This window comes from Salminus brasiliensis, chromosome 6, assembly GCF_030463535.1.
Source record: "Salminus brasiliensis chromosome 6, fSalBra1.hap2, whole genome shotgun sequence".
Classification (NCBI taxonomy): domain Eukaryota; kingdom Metazoa; phylum Chordata; class Actinopteri; order Characiformes; family Bryconidae; genus Salminus; species Salminus brasiliensis.
In genome coordinates, this window is record NC_132883.1 from 33885837 (window position 1) to 33910257 (window position 24421).

The 24421-nt window shown below is 38.4% G+C and overlaps 1 protein-coding gene across 14 annotated transcripts in view; it reads left to right on the top strand.

Annotated features, from left to right (window-relative positions):
• The window catches only part of LOC140557578 (ERC protein 2), a 247306-nt gene that overhangs the window by 84448 nt on the left and 138437 nt on the right, over window positions 1–24421 (top strand). For 9 of the 14 annotated variants that reach the window (XM_072682120.1, XM_072682123.1, XM_072682126.1 and 6 more), the window contains 6 exons: window positions 4194–4331; window positions 7160–7300; window positions 11016–11156; window positions 17028–17051; window positions 17709–17902; window positions 21466–21576. In XM_072682120.1, the coding sequence (XP_072538221.1) occupies window positions 4194–4331; window positions 7160–7300; window positions 11016–11156; window positions 17028–17051; window positions 17709–17902; window positions 21466–21576 (749 nt within the window). The remainder of the gene's footprint in view (window positions 1–4193; window positions 4332–7159; window positions 7301–11015; window positions 11157–17027; window positions 17052–17708; window positions 17903–21465; window positions 21577–24421) is intronic. The other 5 variants (XM_072682127.1, XM_072682132.1, XM_072682125.1 and 2 more) reach the window with 3 other exon arrangements.

Below are 24421 nucleotides of genomic sequence, written 5' to 3' on the forward strand. Positions count from 1 at the left end.
AAGCCTCACTCTAAATTTGCTGCAGTTTGGCCAGTATTTCTTCGACACAGAGAAGGCCTTGTATTTAGACACACACAAATGCACATTGACTCCCCTAGCCCACAGGCTAACTGAATCGCTACCAAATGCAAGTGAACGTCTGTAACGAATCGCATCTCCAAGACATTCCTGTTTTGGATTGCGGATTTCTCCCCATGTTTCTGACCAGGTTTCTTATGCGCTTGTGTAGAATGGCATCATTTTGCCCAGACTTGATGGCAATTGAGTGTTTTGAGCCTATTAAGGGTGTAGTGGAGTGAGGAGATGGTTTGGAGCACATTTGCATCTGCACATTTGCCCATGTGTGCTTACACACACACACACTCACACCATTAAAAGCGAATACACTTGCTCCTTTCTTCTTTAATGTGAAATAACCATAATGAAAAGATGAAATATGGAGTGCTTTCATTTGGGTAGTTCACCATCTGGCAAGTAGAAAATGTATTTTAGGCTTTTTTAGGTATTTTGGGGCATGGCACGCCACAAACTGCCGTCTTGTTTTTATCGAGGTCTTGGTCACATGGCAACAAACTGAATTACTATTATACATAAAGCACAAAATGTAAGCACTAAATGAAATTGGTTTGGATTTCTTGCCAGGCCAATTGTGCACTGAGCCAAGACCCATTTAAACTACTCTCTGTAGAAGCAAATGGAGTTTAGAGTGTATTCATGGACTTGAAATAAGTGAAATGATGAAGATGAATAGCAAGGCATTTCTTAATTAGTTCCTGGCCAGTGCACAGATAACAGTGATGATAATTTAAAGTGTCACTAATTTATATCAAATCATAAAGCAACTTGGCTGACGCTGTCCAAAACATCAACTTAAAAAATGTTAGTCATTTCTATGTGAAATATCAAAGACTCTTTGACAAATGCAGTTCATTTGTGAATATATAATAATAAAAAATAATTTAACTGTTTATAAGTTAAGTTATGAATATATGACCCTGCAATCCATATGCAAATGTCTTTGTTAACGTTCCTCCCTTTCTACTTATTCTCCCTCCCTTTTTTACTCTTTGCATCCCTCGTGCCTTTTTTTTACCTTCATGGCATGATCTAAGGTCTCCCGCTTTTCTCTGATGACATCATTAGGCTCCGCTATTCCAGCTGATAGCAGAGGAGTAATGTGTCCTTGAGCAAGGATATGGATGACATCACTCAGAGTCTGCCTAGGGAAGAGGTGGGAGGTAGCCCAAGCCTTTCATCTAGGGACCACCTACTGTTGCCCAGCTAAAAGCAAGAAACCGTCTACATCCTGTTCTGCCTCGTCTATTTTTGAACATCTGATTGCTACTCGATCACTCAGTTGAATGTTTGTGCTCCATTTGTAGTTCCACAGTCAAGCCACAAGAGGGCAAAAGCTGACAGTCATACTGAGGTTGAATTCTGAGAGCGTAACTATTGAGCTGTGTTGGCATGTGTAGCGATACAGTGTATCATGTTGTAATGTTTAGTATGAGCCTCTCAATTCGATGTGCACAAGTACTGAACAATGCATTGTGTGGAGGACAAGCACACTCCTTATAAGGGCACATAAGCTTGAGCCTAGCACACTGATATAAAATAAACTTGTACAATTGTAATGTTGAACGCTAAAATAAAAATGGAAACATGCTAAAATATAGCAATTTATGCAATCTCAATATTTCTCATATTTCTTTCTGTATCTGAAAATTATTTTAAAATACCACTATATCAATTTGAATGATGAATTTTCAACACATATTAATTATCTAATTGTAATGGTTCTCTGTGTTTCTGTTTTTTTTTTTTCTGACCGTTACATACTGCACTGTCCTGGACAACTCCACCAAAAGCCTCTCTGCACTCTCCCGCGTCCTCACATATCACCCAATCATCCCCATCGTCTCAGACTGGCGGTTTTATCCACCACCAATTACCGGCTAGATCCGTTCCTGTGGCCACCGGCCAGCACGTCCCGACTTATCCCTGCACAGAACTGTATTTTCAGAGCTGATGACAAACCTCGGGAAAACAAAAAAAGATCCTTAACAGAGAGCTAAATGAAATACAGTTTAAGCGTTTGATGGAAAAAGGTCAACAGGCCCATGCAGTCCCACACATGCCATCATTCTTAATGGTTAGAAATCCAAAATGAACAAGGTTAATGGAGCTTGGCTCCAGTGTTTTTCAGCTTTCATTTGAAATTGTTTTGGGGAAAGTATATATTCATATTTGGGAATATAAGCTACTCTACTGCATATCATGTTTGATCTAGTTGAATGTAATGGTGAGAATAGCTCAGTAGACAGTGCTGTATAAAAGCTGTGCTGTATGCTTGGTATAAAAAAAGGCCACTTCTTGTGAGAGCAATCCAGACTTGAACAGGCAGAGATGTCTCTATGTTTATCATGTACCAGCTCAGTTTACAGTCCAAGCACTCCAACTGTAGGTGGTCCATCTTTTTCTCTCTCTTGCTCTCTCGCTCTCTCTCGCTCTCGCTCTCTCTCTCTCTCTCTCTCTCTCTCTCTCTCTTACTGTCTTTCTCTCGTTTTAGAAGATACCTTTTCGAAAGTTACTCAGTCTGAGTGGAAGACACACATTTTTTTGGTTTACATTTGTCTTTAAACTTTAGGCCTACAATGATATTTATTTAGCAGAATCCACGTTCTTCTCCACAGACTGCTTAAGCAGTTTCCTGGTCACCCTTCAATTATACATGGATGTCCACTTTCCCGGTCTGAAAAGCGAATTCACCTTGTCTCTCAGCAAAAGGGTTTCGGGGTCAAGCTCCATTTTTTTCCCCCCACCCGACCGTGTGGAACAGAGGCCGCATGGCGCACTTAAATATTTCGGCAGTGCCGTTGTTTTTGCTGACCACGCGGGCCAAAGAAAATGCAGCAGCGGGAAGGAATGGAATGGTTTATCTGCTGGCTGGAGCACCATGCTAAATTTGCCCTGAAATAAGGCCCTCCAAGGCCCCATGAGAACCACACACACACTGAACATGTGATGGCCAATCAAGATGCACATTCACATGTTTGTAAACGTTTACAATCCTGCATTTTTTTATATATATATATAAAGCCGGTAAGTACAACGGTTTGTAAAACTGTTGTAATCCATGACTTTGAATGAAGCCATACAAGTGTTGGACATCCTTCATCAGTATCCTGTTCAGGCCCAGATGATGGTGCTTTGACTCATCACATGTTTGGTGTGACTTTTTTCCTAGTTGTGTAATATCTCCAGATGATGTCAGCCAGTCCCTGCTATTCCAAGCTCAGAAACCTATAACATTCACAGATCTGTACTTTCACAACCTGGAACACTCCAGATTGATCATATTTTCACTGATTATAAAGTCTGACCAATACTTTCTAACATAGACTGAAATCATTTTTAATGCAGAAAATCAGTTGATAGGCACTGGTACTCAAAATGTTCCATCAGTCTGACCCAATTGCCCTAACCGCCATCTCAATTTTTTTTTTTTGCATGCCTCTTATTGGTTCCCATAATGTCCCACAGGAATGAAGGCCTTATATCACACCATCTTTTCTTTAAACATCTCTTCACTGGGTGGCGTAATAATGCCCGAGCAGCGTTATCTCTAGCCTTTATGAGTTCTTTTCCCACTCGTTTTGTGCCCCTTAGCTTTGGAGATAAACCTCTTCAGCCATTACCCTCATCACTTAGCAATGGAGCCATAGTCAGGGCGGCCTAATTTGATTCATTTACGAAATGGTTGTCGCCGTTTTCTGGTATTATCTGTCAATGTACCCATGACTGGAATGCAGACAGAGCCCTCTTTCTGGAGTATGGGAATATAACTCTGTCTGGGCTGGAGAGCTGTGTTGTGGTATATTTGAGAAGAGTGGCACTTTTGGCCTGAGTGTTTTTTTTTTTATTGAAGCGCAACGTAGAAATAATTTCATCTGTGTTCACTCGCCTGATAAGGGTTGGGATTTTGTGTTTTCAAGTACTCGTGCTGCTATGTTAAATTAGGATCGTAATCGTGGTTTGCCACCCATATTTCAAAGTAGTAACTGCCTTTTGCTTTTAGCCTTCTGGATAGGATTTGAACGTTTAAAGTATAAAGTTGTAGTGAAGTCGCTGTTGTGAAACCGTTATCATGGACCATTAAAGACTTCTGCCTTTACCCCCTCTTTCTGTTCCAGATTGAAAACCTGCTGGAACAGCTGAAGGATAAGGAAAAACAGCTTGGAAGTTTGAGGGACAGGGTAAAGTCTCTACAGACGGACTCCAGCAACACGGACACAGCCCTTGCCACTCTGGAGGAGGCCCTCTCTGAGAAGGTAGAGGGAAAGAAAGAGGAGAGAGAGGGAGTCTGATTGAGAGCAAGACTGAAAGAAAGTTCCTAATAGTATTCTCTATCCGATAGCATGGTTCTGAGCACTTGTCTGGAAACTTTGCGGTACCTTATACTTTTCTTTATTTAAGCAGGTGTCAGGACTTCTGACAGGTGTTCCCAAACGCTTGCATTGTAATTTAGCCTTAATACATGCTGACAAATCATATTATTGTCACTGTTGCAGGGCCAGGTTTTGTGTGGCCAAGGTCTACATTAGCTACTTTAGTGAACTGTGTAATCTTCTGGTGTCTTTGTATTCCCACATTCCTTTTCTTCTTAAAAAAGCATTGACAATTCACTGAGCAGTGTTTTAACCATGTGCACCTCAACCATGCAACAGAATATTCAAATTGGTTAAAATTTGGTTAACACTGTTTTTACCTAAATGGATTTGCCACAAAGCAGCTGTACAGAACACCCCCCCCCCCCCCCCCCCCCATCAAGCAACCCATGGGTGACAGTAGCATGGGAAATCTATACACACAAAAGGAAGAATTTTGACTAAAAAGAAGAACCCATATCATATCTGGTCAACACCATTGAGCACAACAGTAGCACATTAGTAGCTAATGTAAGTTAGACTATCAGAGGTTATCTAACAAGAATGAGAATAGAGGACATGTGAGGACATTAATATAAACATGTAAGTATTTAAAAATTGATTTTTATAAATTGAACATTTTCAGATTGCTCAATTCCCTAGTAGTCACACTGCTGACACACAGACTGATGATGTCACCGTGGGAGTTCATGGCTAGGTGTGTCATTTTCCATGTAAACTTCATTGTGTTGACTCGAGAGGGTTGATTGGTGGTCGCTGCTAGTTGTAAACTTCTTTCGTTGAGTATTTTCACTCGTTAGAGGCGCAGCTGCTTCCCATAACCGCTCCACTCTGTAGTAGCTTTGTGGTCTTTCACGGCAGCTGACTTCACAGGGTGAAATGTACGCGAAGGTCTTAGAGGCCTGTTGATTTGCCCGCTAATGGTCATCAGAGTGAATATTTACATGCTTTTCCTGAAAGTCAGATGAGCAAGCGACCTTTCCGGAGGGTGGAATACCTGAGTCATGAACATTGGAATTCAGACTGCATTGTTAAATGTTTGTTTACCTACAGGGCAGTCGTTAACTCCATCCTAATTGTTTTGTATGTGGATTTCTCACACTCACACTGTCTACCAGAATTGCAGGACCCTGCTTCTCAGCCACAGGTGTTTTTTTTTTTTTTTTTTTCCACATCCCACCTGATTTTAGTAAAGACCTTGCCTTCTTAAAGAAACAGCATGATAGCCTATTTCTTCAAATGACCAAAGTAAACTTAAGTAAAATCAGCTGAGAGTTTATAATTTGATCAGATACCTCTGGTTTCTGTAAAGTTTGATGGATGTCTCAAAGTAGTCTTGTTACAGACCATAGGGCAGATTAATTAAAAGGGGCACTTAGTTAGTTTAGGGGCGGCCAAGTTAGTGTGTTAGCTACTTAGAACTTTCATGAGAATGAATGTTGGCAGAGCCTTGTAATTAAAATACTGTATGACCAGTGCATTATGACCTCCCGTATTACTCATATCGTTATTGTATGAAAGCCCATTGGAAGGATAAAAAGCAATATGCCCAAATTTTTGGGGCATTTGGTCATAGGAATAACATATTTTATTGAGTTCTGAGTAATACAGAATGAGGAAAAAAAATAGAATTGCTACTTTTGTTATTTGTAAGCCAGAAATTCATTGACTTAATAAGAAATTATTTTCTGCGTGCAGAACGTCAAAAGTATTTTGACAAGCATTCAACAAAGTAGCTTTAGAAAAACGTTTTGAGAGATGACTAATTATTCATGTGGGTTTATTAGGGTTTTACTGATTTTGAAGATGTACATGCATCATGCCATGCTTCAAAAGCCTACATCTTTATTTCCCACGGAACTGTGCTGAAATCATGGACATACTGGTGTTGCAAGGGTTGGAAAATTGTGCTGGAAGCATGAGCTGTGTAGAAAGGTGTTTTTTGTGGTCTGAATAACTAAGCCTTAATGCAATAACAAAGGTGAGTCAATGGCAACAGATCTAAGTGGAACAAGGCAGCAGTAATCTCTCCATTTATTTGACATTACTATACTTGAGCTTGAGCTGTTTAGTTTGTTTATTGCTTGTTTATTGTTTTGCTTGTTTTTCCGGCTTCTTCCTGTCTTTTTTTTCTTTCTTAGTTTGAAAAAGGAGCAGATGAGTATGTTGGACTTCTTGCTGTGTTGTCTAGTGTGTGTGTATGTGTGTATATATATATATATATATATATATATATATATATATATATATATATATATATATATATATATATATAGTGCCAGACAATGCTACAGATGTTCACCACTAGTTTGCAGCCTTTAGTTTTGATGTCTTAATTAATACATTATTCTGCTCAATGTTGTGTAGCTATCACCTGCAGATTTGGCAGATGCTCTTGGACAGTATCTGGATGTTATTTATGATAGAGGTTTATGAGTTTTCCCTGCTGCCACAGGAAATAGCTAAAGGCAAAGACAGACACACCTGAGTGACTGAAGAGAGGCATTGTATTTGGAATGGCAGCTGCAAGTCTCCATCACAACACAAATGTTTTTTTTTTTAAATCAGGGTATAGTAGTATAGCCCGGGAAACGGAGATTACACAGTAGTAGAAATCCCCTTTATTTCTTTGTTGGGCTCAAATTAAAAAAAGTTATTTTCGTATATTGCTTGCACTCTTCCTAATTTTTTTTTATTTTCTCTTCTTTCAGGAGAGGGTGATAGAGCATCTAAAGGAGCAGAAGGAGAGGGAAGAGCGAGAGAAGCAGGAGGAAATAGAGTCATATAAAAAGGAGAATAAGGAGATGAAGGACAAAATCGCCTCCTTCCAAGCACAGCTCCTGGACAAAGAGGTTAGTGTCCTCAGTGTGCATATTATGAGTGTACACAGGTGAAGGAGCATGAGAGTAGCCCATGGCCCACTCCACTTAAGAATGCTCCAACTAACCAGTGTGGTGACACACAACACATGCCAGAGCAGAGCTTTTACTAGTTAGCATTAAGTAAAATACTGGTAACGTTGGCTGTATCTGAAACATAATAAATGCTGCCTACTCAGGCAGCATTCGAAGACAGGAAGGTAATTTTAATAATGTTTGTATAAAATGCAGCCTGCTAAGGTTCCTTGATCTTGTCGATTTGTAGATTTGTAGGCAACGTAGATGTATCCTTCGCTGTTCTACATATCTCGGGATCCTCTGGGTTAGTGCCGGCTAGTCTTGAGAGAAAAAGCAACATGGCGGAAGCAAGCAGTATTCTGTATAAATGTAAGTTTGAATGTAATGTTAATTCCGAGGAGAAACGGTCAGTGTAATAAGTACGTTTTGGCTTTTTATGTCTAACAATTTTAAATTAACCAGCTTATGGTAGTGTTCGGCATCCTGGCAACATCATGACATATTGCTGCCTAAAATGTGTCTCAGACACTGAATTTTGAGACAACATGGGCAGCAAGGCATCTGGGCAGCTGCCTTTTGTTTCAGACAGCCACTGTTGAGCAGTGGTCACCAACCCACCTCTTGAATATCTACTACTCTGCCGGTTTTACTACCAACCCAGCTCATTCTTAAATCATATTAACTGATTTGTTTTCTCTACAATGAAAGGTATATTACATTCTGTTTATATATATATATATATATATATATATATATATATATATATATATATATATATATATATATATAGTGTATGTAGTGTAATTACATTACACATTAAAAATAAATATTGAACCTTAACTCACCCTTTCTTCTGAGCCAAATCTAATCTAATAGCACTCCAGTAATTAGATGGATCAGGTGGGATTGATGAAGTCTGAAGGGAGATAGATTCTTCTAGGATACTAGGAGGGTTAACGAGTAAAAAGTTAATTCATTTATTCATTATTACAATCACAATAGCATCCCCTAAGCATTTTTGAAGGCATCAGTTTTCAAAATGAGCATGCGCATATTATAAAAGCCCTTACTAGACATCCTGCCTTATTTTCCCCTCTGCATGTTCCCTTTTCATTGCTAGAGTTGTATACTGATAAAACATTTAGCACAACATATTACATTTTTTTAAACGTTTTTAAGTGAGACATGAAACAATTTTCTTTTTTTTCAAATATTTATTACAAAAAATATTATTTACTACTAGCACTAATAGTAGTGATTTTCCTAACAGTTATTTTTTCAGGTATCATCATTACAATTCTCTAGTGACTAGTAATTCCAAACTAGTACTTCACGGACTATAATTATTATCCCAGACCAGACAGATGCTTGTTGATGCTTGTAACTCCAGTGGATGCTCTTGCAGACGAACACACACATTTTCAATTCTCAATGCAGGTTTTCCCAGCGACAAATGCTTCACACACAGTTTATAATTATTTTTATTGAACAAAAAGAATTAGAAGAATTTAGAATTTTATAACTGCACTGCAACCGTTGTAATGCATTCATTGCAACCCCTACTTAAAGTGTTAACATCAACAGTAAAAGTAAATCCTGTATCCCTCATAACCACACCTGTGTGCACAGGCTTCTGAGTAGAAATTGCATGTACTTTGTTCTCAGAGTGTGAGAGAAGAGAGTTAGAAAGGGTTGTAATTTATAGATCCGTCCTTCTGTCCTCATCCCCCTTTTTTGCCAGAGCAGACTCCTCACTGTTTCATGGAACATGCCGGGGCAATCTCTTAGAGAGCTGAAATTTACGAGAATGTTTTCTTTTATATGCACCGGAGCGAACACATATCATTCCAGGAAAATTATATCTTATTGCACTTTGACTCTGCGCCATATATACAGTTGTGAGGAACTTCCCACTCGCTCTCTTTCCCCGTGCTAATCAAAAGCACATAAACAACCACCATATTTTAAAGCTCTAATTACAGTATCAACAGACTTCAAATGTTGAGCAATGTAAGAGTGCGAATATAATCACTTTGTTTATATAACATGCAGGCCTGTTGAAGGTTTAGATTACTTGAGCAAAGGTGTACAGAAATAAGAGTTTTATGATTTGAGTGCAATTAGAGGAACACATCATGTCCAGGCTTGGAATCACAAGAGACAGAACAGCATAAGTACTTTGTAAATCCATTTAAGTATGTCCAGAGCATACATTGCTCCAGCCTTTGGTCTACGTCCAGCACGTGTCCATACATCTTTACCCCTGTTCAACTTCTCATCTGTGAAATGTTAATAGAATTCTGGAATTCTATGCTTCCATGCTTTGTAGATCCTGGTTTCGGAATATTTCCCTTCTTCCTTTTGATTCTCTAATTCCCCTTTTCCACCTACAAGGTGCTGGTGCTTGTGCCTGAGCCAAAGCCAAAGTGTGTTTCCACTTCACAGAAAAGTCTCAGGCTGCAAAATATGCACCGTCCGTCCCCATGAACCTTCTGGTCACGAACTTTGGAACTGCTGATGCAACTGGTTTTGAGATGTTGTAACAAAGTTGTTTATAGGAGCTCATCTGCCATTTTCCAAAAAAAAGAAAACACAAAAGAACCACATGAAGGGTTGGAAACCACTGCAAAATTAGGGCTTGTGGAAATACAAGCTGAGGTGTTTTATCATAAGCCATATACATAACAAAACGTTACAGCACAGCCAAAATAGCATGACTTTTGAAATGCTAGATGTTAGGCTAAACAGCTCTCATATGCAGTTATGTAACCACCCAGATCTCCAGCTGATTAAAATGTGGCACAGTTCTTCAAAGACTGATTGAGTTTCCCATAAATTGCAAAATTTTTTGAGTAAAATGACCAGTGTATTCAACATTATTAGCATTTGTTACTAGTAGTACACATAGTACATGATTTCATGTCTGTACAATATATTGTTAAATGAAGTTAAGCAAACTAGCAAACAGGACCGCTAATTAGAAAAGAATGTGTATAATGTGTTTTTAAAGTCAAACTTTACTTTCAATACAACTTTACTTTTCTTACTCAATACAACCTAATATTAGCTAAGAAGCAAATTAGCAAACAAGCTTATTTGCCGATTTGGACATTAGGCTTGTATAGTATGTTACTAGTGTTGTAATAAAGAGACAAAAAGATTAAACTATTAAATATTTGTATAACAGTTGTTATCAGCTAAACTTTAATGAAATGGTTAGGTTCTACCAACTCCACATTAGCTTGTATAAATTAAAAGGGCCAGGATTAAAAATGTGCACTGCAAAAAACTACATTTGCAAGAAATGTAGTTACCTTGCAAAAAACTATTTGCAAGGTAACAGAGAGTGTGATTTTAAGTTATGCAGCTTTATGTAATTAATTAAGTATGACATAAATTCTCTGACACAGTTAATTATGCTAGCTAACTTTTACATAATGTTGATTTCTGCTACCTCACCAACACTTAAGCTAACTAACATACTCTCTTGTATAAGCATTGTCTGTAGCTGGTATCCTTGGTGTAAATGTGCATCTATATCACAGGACCTACTGTCCTGTCTTTATCCACCCCCCACCATGCGCTTAGTCCATGATAGAGGAGCCTCCTAAACCTCTTTTTCTTCTTTCCTTTCTGATCTTTCTCTCCTCAACCTCCCTTTTTCTCACAGTCTTCTTTACTGGAACTCAAAGAGCAAGTATCGTCTCTGGCCTCCTCAGGCCTGCAGAAGGATTCAAGGCTACGGGCTCTTGAAAGCAATGTGGAGCAGCGGGCAGAAGAGTGCAGCAGGCTTGAGAGTCAGCTGCAGAAGGTGGGTAGAGCCACCATGCTCTGGGCTGTCGGATGCCTACGATATGGGGCAGCGATAGCCCTGCTGTGCAAATAAACAAAGCAGGGGCTGTTTTGGAAATCGCAAGCAAAGTCTTCCTGATGATTATCACAGAGACATAAAGCCATGTGGCACACAGGGGCTGTCACAGAGCCTACGGGTGTGGAAATGGTGGGAGAAAGGAACATCGGTTACAATAACATAGACATAGTGCTCAATCTGTTACTCGAGAAGATAGTGTTGCAGATGTCTTCCTTAAAGTGATAGTTAAAGGCCAAAATCCAATTTGCTGAATTTCTCCATAGTTTCTCCAATGTTTTTGTGTTTTTCACTGAAGCTACGAGGGTAATATTGCTAAGAAAAATTACCAAGTTTTTTTCGATATGACAGTGATGATATAATTCTTGACTTGAGTCATCATGTTAGAAGCAATTGCAAGCATGTCTGGTTTGCCATCTCACAAGATTATTGCTGTCTGGTTGTATGAGCTTAGATTTGCGCTTCAGCACAAGGCTATGGTAAGATTTTGACATGCACCCACACAGTACTTAATCTGTGTATATACTTTGTATTGTGTATCCGTCTGTGGTTCTGTGGGGAAGTCGCTGTTAAGAGGAGTCTTCTTAAGTTTACTTGCGTCATAAAAAAGCTGAAGTAAGCCTGGAAAATACTTGAGTGTGTTTGTAATACAGTAATGCTGTTGGCATGTAATGTCACAAATTATCTGTCTGCAGATTAAACCACACGCACGTACACATGCTGAGGTCGCAGTGCTACCTCGGCCCGCAGTCCCCTGTCAGTGGTGCGTCTTACAATCAAATTAAATTATCCTGTCTGAACATTTTGTTTGAGAGTCATTGTCTAGTCTTGCATCTTGAAACTCATTTGGTATATAAAGTACTCTATGTGTAATGGCTGGTGTAAACGAAGTGGAGAGTAGATGGGTTGCGGTTAGCTTGCGGTTGACATTTTCCCATGTTTTCTGTCTGTCTTTGTGAAAGCTTCTTCCATTGGAGGTCAGAAGGTACAAAAAAGGCTTGTACAGCGGTCATACATCTGGGCCGAGTGAAGTATTGGCCAGTGTTTTCATAGATCATACGCCACACAATTTAAAGTTAAGGCCAATCTACGCATTGACTACATGTAGTCTACGCATAGTAGTGTGTACCCTACATCGTAGTATGACGGACATTTAACTACGCGTCATGGCTACTGTGATTGGTCCGCTTAGTAGAATTGTCCTTCCACCTACTGCCACTTTTAAATTCAGTTGGATGAACACGGATCATGGGTTGCGTGTACGCTCACGTGAGATAAATGGTTGCATATGACGACCCAACACAAATCAGATCTATCTACATTTCCTGGTTCGTGTCTCTCAGTGGCCGGACTGGCAGAGACAATACTCTCTCATTCTGCCTCGGTTCAGTGGCCATATGGACTCTCCTCTCCTCTGATATCTTCTCTCTCTTTCATGGCAGAAATGTTACAAAAAGTAAACAACAGTTATTTTGTCCCTCCAACATAATTGGCTCAGTTGCAGTTGCCGCCGTTTGTAAAATACGCCAAAAGAGTCAGCACAAGGGGAATTAAGAACCCCGCCCCCCTCACCAGACTTCACAGATGCATTCACGCACAAGTATTAATGCTGAGAACAGCAAAAGGCCACTTATACATGCTATGCCATAGGCGATGCAGAAGCATATAACAGCCTTTACTTTTAAATGTGAATTACTTTCACTTTTGCTGAATGTACAGTGGTATACAACCTGAATGGATTTCATTTTTTTCAAGCTACTTATGTGGGTAACAACACCATCTTTCCTGTGACAGACTACGGTTTGATTTTGCCAAGCAAGCACACCCTAGTACACTAAAAAAAAAACAGTGCTTGGGCAGGACTCCTAACGCTACATTCTGTGTAACATGATTTAAATGTAATTAACTCTTGATATGATTGCCAGCCAGATGCCATAAATGTAAATGCAAATGTAATAATTTCATTACACACAATTTAAACAAAGAAAATTGTATAAAATGATATTTGCACCAATAAAACAGAGCATTTCTGTGTGTTCCTTTTTTAACGTTGTTAAAAACATAATACTTGTAGTTCTAGTGTTCTAACTATGTTTATGTTCTTCTTTACAATAGTAAAGACAGATAGACATCTTCACTTCCTTGTTATCTACTGATAAAGCTATTCACTGCTGCCGCTTGCAAGTCATTTTCTTGCATCAATAACACACCAGTTCAGTAGTAAAAAAAAATGAGTGGATGTGAATGCGGCTTGACTGTTTATTTTTGAAAACCAAAAGTAGTCTTGAAGGGAGCATTATTCCACATTCAAAGCATCTGATTGAACTCATCAGCTAATTAGCAAGCCCAGTTTAGTGTACAACTCATGGTTTAGTGGTTTTTTTTTTTTCAAATTGTAATTGTGAGAAAAAAAGTTTTATTCATAAAGACGCTTGGAGCAACCCTAGTTCCAATGTGTTGGATTAGATTGGAACATCCTTACGCACAGTTGAATTTGGATTCCTCCTATGTCTTGAAATGGCAGACGCTATTTTCAGACGACCAATGAAACGCAAATTCTTAGAGATCCTTAGATAGCTTTTCCTCTCTCCCTGTCCTCTCCTCACTTTGTGTCTGTTCCTCTCCTCAGCCTCCAGTTTCTCCCTTCTGCTGCTTAGCTAAACATTTACCGCCAACACACACAGCAGTCTATTGAAATATCATCCTCTTAGGAAAAGGCTGTAAACTCTTACAGATAAGCCCAATCTGTCACCCACTATTATGGAGACTGCAACTATCCAGAGACCTGGCAATGACACTGGATATGTGTGCTCACAAGGAAGAGGTGTCTACAGAGATATTTTTATTTTTCTAGACCTCTTCAAGTAATTCATTTGTATTAAAGATCGTCTGTGCTTTGTACTCTGAAAGCTACCCCATGTTTTGGCACTAAATACATCTTCTGATGTATATAATTGTAGTAGTACATCTTTTGATAGATTTTAGATTAAACGGTACCGTGGTTGGTGTGGCGCAACAGATAACTCCACTATCTACCAATAAGATATTGCACCATGTGGGAGACTGGGGTTCGATTCCCAGTCTGGGTGACTGTGCTGTGCTACACCAATAAGAGTCCTTGGGCAAGACTCCTAACACTACATTAGCCCACATCTGTAATACGAGTAACATTGTAAGTCGCTCTGGATAAGAGCGTCAGCTAAATGCCATGAATGGTTCTCAGTACCAATTTTGATACTACAACAAAAATATACCAATTATATAAATAGATGAATTCTTATTTGACATATTTTTTCATTTTTGAAAACCAAAAGTGAGGGGTGAATTTGTGAATGCAGCATTATTTCACATCCAAAAACCTGATTCAAATCATCAGCTAATAAGCACGTCTTTATGACTTGCACGCAGGTGGATAACCCAGTTTCACACCTGTGGTTTAGTGTTTTCCGAATTGTAACTGTGGATAAAAAGCTCTTAAAGCGAGCACTACTCTTTTTGCATGCCAGCAGTGTTTTCACAAAAGCAGCATGCATGATAACAGACACAACAGCAACAACTATGTAATTAGTTGAGATAAAAAAAAAGTCAGAAAAAAAGAACTCCCATAAGAGAAGGGATGACAAAAGCTGGTTGGAAAAAATGTCCTGCTTGCTTTCTCTGCTTTTTTCTGTTTTGATGCAGCTTTTGAGATCCCCTTCCACAGACACTAGCACAGAAGCCAGTTATCCTTTGTCTAGTAGAGTCTAGCGGCAGTGTGATCTCTGAGAAATATCCTAACTAGATAGTCACAGAAAACTGAAAAACATAAAAAATGTGCTAGTGGAATCGATGGAAAGCCAAGGCTTTTTGAAGTTTTGGAATTGGTCATTTTTTTTCACATTTAAAATGGTCATAAGGAGAAAAGATCTGCGTTGATGAGTGACTGGTCATCGGGACCAAACTTAAAGTGATTGAAATGCAGATCTTGTTTGGGTTAATTGTTGTTTGTCCAGAAATATCGGGTTTATTCAGTGTTTGGTGTTTTACACTCAACCCGCTGTCTAGTAACTGCTTGTCTTTCATGCTTTGTTTATTGTAGCTGTGGTGAGACATGCTTCTACATTATTTGATGTTAGTGATTTATAACCCTAAGTTTATGATGTTTTTTGGAGTACATTTCCCAGACTTCTAAACAGTATTTTATGATGGTCATTATTGTTTTACTGGAATAACACAGGGTGTTTTTTCGGCTGCAGAAACCTCCACCTGGGAGGGTCCTCACTTGTCAATCTTCAGTCTAATGTCTTTGAAGTTTTTTTTTTTTTCTTCTTCATTCAAACGAAAATATTAATCTGCCAGTGTTTTGAAAATGCACATTCATCTGTCGCAACTACGCAAGCAATCAGGAGAACATGTTTAGTGGTAAGAGGAAGATAATTCTAGGGTTCACATCTAACTGCCGGTTATTATTCTCATGGTACAGAAAGGAATATATTACTGCAACAATCTTTGCATTACTCTGCCTCCTGAGTGAAAAAAGAGGCAGAGGTAGGGAGAGAGAGAGAGACTATAAGAGATGTTTGGTGGTCTTGTAAAAGCCTTGCCAAACGGGAGAGTGGTTTAATTTCATAATGAATTAGGAGAACAGAAGAGGAAGGGAAAACAAGTTTATGAAAGACAAGCTCTGGGGAGATGTTCTTGAGGAGATGTTCTTGAGAAAGAAAAACCACATGAAAGCCAAACCGAAAAGAACAGACACACTTTTATATGCTGCGAGTTCCCGTAAGAAGCTATCTATTTAGATTGTACATCCATGCCCCACAATTAACAAGGATATATCATGTCTTACATTTTCTTATTTTTTTTGTTTGTTTTTCTAATTTTACTGATTGGAACATTAAACATTTTATACTATGAGCAAATGTGCATGACTGCTACTTTCTGAATAATATCACTGATGTCTCTCTGTCTCTGATGTTACTCGTTGATGTTAGTGATGTTAGTCAGTAAAGAAAATGTGTGTAAAGGTTTTCAGTCATTCAGGTCATATAGTTTTGCCACAAGAAGCTCAGATTTTATTTTATTATTATCTTTATCCGAGTCTTGGGTCCTCTCAGGGTTTCCTCTCAACACAAGGAAGTTTTTCCTTGCCACTGTTGCCACTACCTTGCTCAAAAGAGGCTTGGACCCAGGCCTCTGTAAAGCTGCTTTGTGACAACATTTGTTGTAAAAAGTGCTATATAACTAAAATGTAATTGAATTGAATCCTAAAGTGGAAAAACAAAGTCTTATTTATAATAATAATAATAATAATAATAATATAAGTAATATTTGCCTGTGAGTACAGAAATGTCCTAGAATTCTTAGAGCCATTTTCCCAGACAGGTATTAAGTCTGGATTGGGCCTAGTCTTGGATTGCAGAGCTTTCTGAATGGTGATTCTCTACTTGAAAGTAAGTGTTAGTCTAGGACTAGATTTAATTCCTGTCTGGAAAACCAGCCCTTATTGGTTTGTACTGTAAAGTGAACTGTTAATTGTTGATTTTCTGCCAGTACCAGTGAATTCACACTTCCATAATATCAGCAGATAATAAGCATACAGTAAACACTGCATTTCCTGTGGCTCCTGATATGACCACAGCTCTTGAGGCTATGAGGCGTAGAGGTTAGACCTCTTTTTAGTTTAGTGTTGTGCTTAATCCATACATAGTTTTTTGGACCTTTTCAGCACTGAAATTATGGTTTGCATCCAACTGTAATTTAGACAGTGTACTCTTTTCTTTTCTCTGTCTGTGTCCAAATACCCCTGCCCCTTTCTCTTCTTTTTCAATCTAGAACCCGCTGCAAGGGAAGTCAGCGGTAGGCCGTGTGTGCATATGTGTAATTGTCTTTGTCCATGTGGAGATGTATATTTAAAAACACACTCTTCTGTTGTATTGCATTGCGTTTAATAGCCAAACTGTGTGCTGTATTGCACTGGAAAACCAAAGAAATATCAGATTGTCTTTCTGGTTGATTTTGTAGTCTGGACAGAAAAAATCAACCACAAAAAACCTAAAAGCCTAAAACCAAAAAACATGACACATGATACACCTGTGTGTCTGCGTGTTTTGTGTTTGCACATCTCACCTGTGTGTGATCAGAATTTTAAAGGCTTTTTTCTTTCAGTACGTTTTGCACTCATTTCAACTAGAGCCCATGCCAAAAAAATATAAAAAGAGCAAAATGTTATCCCTCACTACCGAACTGCTGTAAATCCTGGAAGAGAAATGCCTACTAAAGGAAGCCTTGTGTGTCATTCATGGTTTTGTGATGTGATGTGTGTCACTGTTTTTTTTTTGTCACATCTGTGTCCACAATTTAAAGTGTAGTAAACTGTGAACAATTATGAAACATTTACATCATACATGTTTAATTATACCACTAAAATAAGACAGTGTACCTGAAGGTTCTGTTATATTACTCATTAGTCACATTTGTTTGGACTTATCACAGTGTTTGTCTGTCTGTTGGAAGGCCCTTGAAGCTGAAGAGGCAGTACGGAGGAACCCAGAGCTCTCAGACCATTTAAAAGTTCTAGAAAAAGAAGTCGCCTTCCATAAAGAGGAGTCAGGGAAGTCTAAGGCAGAAGTGGACAGGCTTCTGGCAATTCTTAGAGACGTGGAGTCAGAGCGCATGGAAACGGACAAGAAAATGTCTGATATGGAGAGGTAAAGACCACCACCACCACCACACACACCTTTACAACCTAATCTCTACCTGCTTCATCTGTGTCATACAGGGACTGTCAGCTTGGCTACCAAATTAAATGTAAATGTAAAACAGAACAGTGAGTGATTGAGAATAAAGAGAATAAATACAGACCGCATGAGTCTTTCTCTCTACAAGCGAGGAGGGGGCTGAGCAGGAGAGGCGGGAGGAGAGGGGAGAGGGGGCAGACAGAACTACAGTTACTATATGTACTCCTAAAGCACTGTAGTATGATGCAAATCCAATAGCTTACAGCTTAATTTTCAAGTGGGACACACCTGTCAAGTTTCGTATTTACGTATTTATATGAGTACATGTACCGTTACACCCCTAGAACTGACACACGTTATAGTGTTTTCTACTTATGGTCAGTCTGGGTGGACAGTCTGGTGGACACTTTGGGCTACGTGGTGCTAGGAATAGCTGGAGATGTACCTTTTCAGATGTTTTTTTGTTGAATATTTGAATTTTGGTAAGAAATTGATAGTTTCTTTTTGACAGCCCTGTATCTCTACTATGGGCAGTAATTAAAAAAAAAAAATGTAAAGCACATTGAGGTGAAATTCACTTACATAAAAACACAGGCAGTTCACAATTTCTGTGGATAAATGGCCTTATAATTACACTCTAACAGTTTAGGATAGTCTTGGGATAAATGTGAATAAATGTTTAAAATATACTGTATGACTGTGAACTTATACTCTTAACAATACAGGGCCTACGATAAGACTGACATGACGAAATGGCTATTCTGTTATACAACCTGCAAACAATGAAGCAACACAGTACAAAGCAGTTTCTGTTACTTTCAGTTTATCTATGGTTTTACTGGTATCCATGCATGGTCAAGCTGGAGCTTGTGAAAACTCCACCCACACCACTGCACTGGTAAATGTATTACCACAGGTTCTTCCCTCTGGAAAGCCAGTCCCATCTCTGAAAGAACACATGGATGGAATTCACCTACAGCTTTTATTATACCTTAGCTTTTTATGTGTTCTGAGAGAACAGCTTGACTCAGACTTTTGATTACAGTGAAGCTATTGTCTGTGGAAATCAGTCATACATCACAGCTGTGGAAGATTGAGATTAGGTCTAAAATGCTGGGGGATTTTTTACATATAAACTTGCTTCAGTGTTCGCTAGTTCCATGGTCTTTTAAAAACCTCATAATGCATGTTTTAGTGTTCTGTTATGAAACATGTCAGCCTTTTATTGTGTTTTGTCTCAAATCCAGATACAACGGTTCAGTTTAAAGGTGTGCATGTATGTAATTGCACTTGCCTTTTTTAGTGTAATCGTTCTGTGTGCTTTAAAGAATACACATTCATGTATGTCATATGTGTCTGTGCCCGTGCATTTGCTGATGTGTGATCTTGCAAGAATTTCCCATTGCGGCATGAATGATGCCGACTTTTATGGAGCTTGTCATGCTGCCAGTGCAGCGGTAGCAGGAAGCACTCCACTCCTGCAGACAGAAATGAAGAATGAAAGAGTGAAGAAACACATCTACCCTTCCTCTCTCATTACTGGCGAGCAAGTGCACAGTTACCTAGTGATTTACAGATTGACTGGGTGGCTGTGTTAGGACAACACACGCAGACATTCATTCAGACACTGGCATGCATACACACACACACACATGCACGCACACAGAATGATTTAGCGGTGGGTGTACTGAGATTAGAGCCTTTGGTGCCAAATATGCATAGGGTTGTGGATTCTCTGTACCATTCTCTGTGGGGGGTCCTGGAAAATGCTGATTTGTTGTAGTTAGGTGCGTTGTGTGTTCTTAACTTCTCATTGCTCCTATGGATCATATGTGTTTTGTGTGTGAATGGATTGCATATGTACATTTGTGGTTACATAGACTCATCATGGATTTTAATGCCATGGCAGTAATTGGCTTTCATTGATTTCTTTGAGTTGTTCTTTTTCTGGGGGCAAAACAAGTTTTTACTTTTTGGGACATTTCTGAAATACAGCACAGGGTAAAACTATAAACCCTTTCACAAGTTCTGGCTGTCTCTCACTGTGAGTTCTTTTGAGTGCAATGGGGAGTTGTACAATGTGACCGTTAACATCATCTGTAGAATGATATGGGAAATGCAAACTTATCTCGCATTATAAAGCCGATATGCTGCCTAAAATCAGCACTGCAGTTGCATTCTGATGCCCGTAGTTTCTGCACTATTTGAGGTGGATCATTTAATCCAATTGAAGGCTATATATATATATATATATATATATATATATATATATATATATATATATATATATATATATATATATATATATATATATATATATATATATTCTGGTATATTAGTTAAATAAGTAGTACTGAAAGTTCACAATGTCTTTACAGTTGCCGATGCCTCTTAACTTCCTGTTAGTTATCATGATTGACTACAGCTGGGAACTTGCCCACATAAAAAGGGTTTGTTTGACAGCCCTCACTGGATTGACCAACACACAGTGCAATCTACATGAGCTCCATGCAGATCTCAGATGGATGGTTATAGTTTTACACAGGTCAGGAATGTCACTTAAAGTCATTTATAAACAACTGCAGATTCCAAGATCATCAGTTTAAACAATTGCATGCAAGTACAAGTTATTGGGAGGTGTAGCAACTTTGCCGGGGTCTGGAAGAAGCCCTGGTGTCACTGTCTACAGACAAGTAAGATCACCATGGACTGAAAAGAAGCCCCTGCTACAAAATCAGCACCTTCAAGCTCAACTAAAGTTTGCAGATGACCACTTGGACAAAGAAAAAGCATTCTGGAGGAGAGTTAAATGGTCAGATGATACAAATATCGAGTTGTTTGGCTGACTGTGATGGTGGTGGTCATTTTGCCACCAGTGGAACTTGTACACTACACAAAGATGAAAATGAAATAATAAAAAAGAGGGCTACCTCATAAATCCTCAGCATAACCTGAAACAATTCAAAAGCACAGTCTCCCTAAACTACACATTAAAGTTGATTGTGGAATTGATCAACCAGGCTAACAGGGGGCTTTTAATATGGCCTTCAATTTTTTGTATACCCCAATTTTGTGTTTTTCTTTTTTTGAGGTCTATGTTGTACATTCAATCTGCCCCATAAAAGAAAATAAGTCCAATATTGCCATGACATTCATGTCCGTAATGAGGGTATGCAAATTGTATGTCACTGTTGGTTATGTCAGTAATCAAGAAATGAATGGTTATAATGATTATAGTGATTATTTTGATGATTAATCAAGTAATTTATTTTTAATATACCCAAAGCATAGCCTTTCAAAACTACTTTCAATCAAATACTGTGCTGTATATAATTAGAAAGCCTTTGAAAAGAGTTTTTACACACAGAGTTTTCAAAAATACAAAAACTAAGCTATTTGACAAGAATAATTGTTCAAAAAATGTATTTAACATTAAACAAACTGCTGAGTGTTGTTTCTTGTTTTTAATACTTTTGTCTCTCCATGTCTTTTCCTATGTCTGTCCCACTTTCACATTTGATACATCCTTCTAGATCTGCCTCCTGTTTCCCCTTACCCAACTGTAGACCTCCCTCTGCTCAGCCCCTTCCCATTTCTGCATCCCCTAAACCTTGGGGTGGCTTTATGTGGGATATCTTTGGAAAGTGAGTTGTCCTCTGGCATGTCTTCCCTCTCTACAGGTGGATATGCATGTGGCTGTGTGGATAGTTAAAAAGCCTCATTTTGATCAATGGCAAAACTCTTGCACAGAAAAGCATGAGTAGCTCCCTGATTGCACTAGCCAGGTTTTCAGTCACAAATCTAGCAGTTAAAATTTCATGCATGTTTCAGTCTATGGTACTCTATCATAGAAATTAATGAATGTAATCATTTAAAAGTCTGTTGTTAGACGTCAACAGGCACCCTTGGTGAAATAATATTTATTTCCAGAACAACTTAGTATCAACAACAAGTATCATTTTTCTTTCTCTTGTTTTAGAAGACAAATTCTGCTTATGTTTTGAAATTATATTAAGTAAATTAAAACCTAAAGTAAAATATTTAATGATATTTAAATGATATTAAGTTCATATAGTGTCCTTCCTTTCAGCTGCGCTACCTGACTTACAACATTTACATTTTCTGCATGTTGTTTCTGTTGTACCAGCCTACTTCTGTTCCAAGATGAAACTAGCTGTTTTAATCAACATTTGTTCACTCTATAAAAGTAATTTAGGGTCCAGTTGATAATGCAAAATCATATTTACTATTGTTAGTATGTGCAGTTGTGCCACCCTGACATTTGAAAACCTACATACCTTACCTTACCTTATAATAATATTTTTATTCACATTTCTTTGTATATATTTTCATTATAATAATTTAATACAAGTGTTAATAGTTTTTGTAGTCAATTGATTTGCTTGGAAAATTTTGCCACCTGACATTTTGAATCTCATTAAATGTTAAATGTAATGCTTAATTTTGGATATAAAAATATGAAGTGTATCCTCTATACATAAAAAATCCAAAACACATGTAGTGGGACCAGGGGTGCCAAACCTTCAGCGTATATGTCTGTATCTATCCACTGTTGTGTTGCTCTGTTACAACAGGACTAGAAAACCTGGCTAACAACGTCAGATTTTTTGGTATGTTTTTGTTTGTATGTCTTTTGCATGAAACGCAGCACTGCGCTCATTTCAATATATGGATGCTTGATACTGAGAATGTTCAGTAAAGCATGCATGACCTTATTTTCAGCCGTGGTTTCCTTTGTTTGTGCCAACATGAATCTACATAAGCAACTTGTATTAAATGTTAAACGCAATTTCTTTTTTTACTAACTATTTCATATTTTGAGTGTGCATGGAATCAGTGAACTCTTGTTGCAGTTCATTTCTGATGATGTAGCCTTTCTTTCATGAAACTTCAAATGATTTTCTATATAAAAATAACATCTCAACAGAATAGCAACAAAGTACTAAAACTAAACATAGATGGAATTATTGCACAACAGCAGTGGTAGCTCTAGACTTCTAAAGGTTAGATATTCCACTTTTTTTCCATGTCTAGATTTTACACAAAGTGTGCCTTCACGTGAAAGTGGAAGTGATGCTCGGCTGCGTAGAGGTAGTAGATGTGCGTAGATGTTTGTTGTACTGGAGGGGTGCTGAAACTCGGCTTGTCCTCGTCTTTCAGTCTCTCCTCTCCTTTCCACCTCCTGTTGTTTTCTTCTTTTTTCTCTCTCTGTTGTACCATTTGTCAAATATGGAAAAGGTCATACTCTGGCCACTCTGTCTGTGTTTTTTTTAATGTGCCTAAGATCACGTGTGTGTGTGTGTATGTGTGTGTGTATGCATGCATGTCAGTATTACTGCATTTGTGTGTGTTGGAATGTATGTGCTTGTACTGCAGATCAGGCCAGTGCTGAGCGCAGACCGTTAAGTGATAAAGTGAAAAAGTGACCTTTTTTTAGCTGTGATGAATGCTTTGACAAGCAGATAGATTATCACTGTTTAGAAGTAGTTTAACATTTATTTACATCATCAGTGCACACCATGCCCAGACCCTGATATGTAATATTTTTCATCTGCTGCTTTCATCTCTTCCTCTAACCTTTTCAATGACTTGTCTCTCCTGGGTGACAGTCTTACCTCCAGGTTAGTAGAGTCAGGATCAAGTTTAAAATCCTGTTCTCACCCTCAAAATATTTTTTTTCAAATAATTATATTGAAAAAACGAGATTTATTTTATTAAACTCAAATTAATTGTCCTTGTCCAACCTATTCTTTCCTACATGTAACCTGTTCCTGACAACACACACGCGCATGTGATCATTCATTCATGTGGCATACTTAGAATAGAATTGTACTAGAATTATTTTACTAATAACTACATGAATGTTCCACAATTACATTAATACATATTATATGACTTGCAATATTCTGAGATAAAGTGGGCCTGCATTATTTTATGTATTTTATGTTTGTTGAATTAAGTGGTAACTGATTTCAGGGGCAAATTATCATCTCCTCCTCTGTTGTCTAGGCAGAGGTCAGGATGGATGGCTTTGTAATTAGCCTGTTTGCACTGGCCTGCTCTGAGAGTAGATAATAATGAGTGAGAATAATAGTGTCAGGTAGCATGCATTTGAAACACACACTTACTGCTCTTTTTTGGCAGTACAGTCTCTCTGGCTGACTGTCATTCTTTAAATCATATGGATGATCAGGTTGCTTCTTCGGAGCCAAGTGTAATATGTAGATCAAGGCATGTGAACAATGTGGTGGTCTACCACTATCTGACTTTAACCATCTTTCAACCGCTATATTGTAATATCAGGTCACTTTTTAAGTAGCAGTGATGCACAATTCCAGTCGACCCCGGATGGGTGCAGATATGTGTGTCTGTGTCTGTGTGTGTGTGTGTGTGTGTGTGTGTGTGTGTGTGTGTGTGTGTGTGTGTGTGTGTGTGTGTGTGTTGTACCACAGGGAGGTTGTTGGCTTT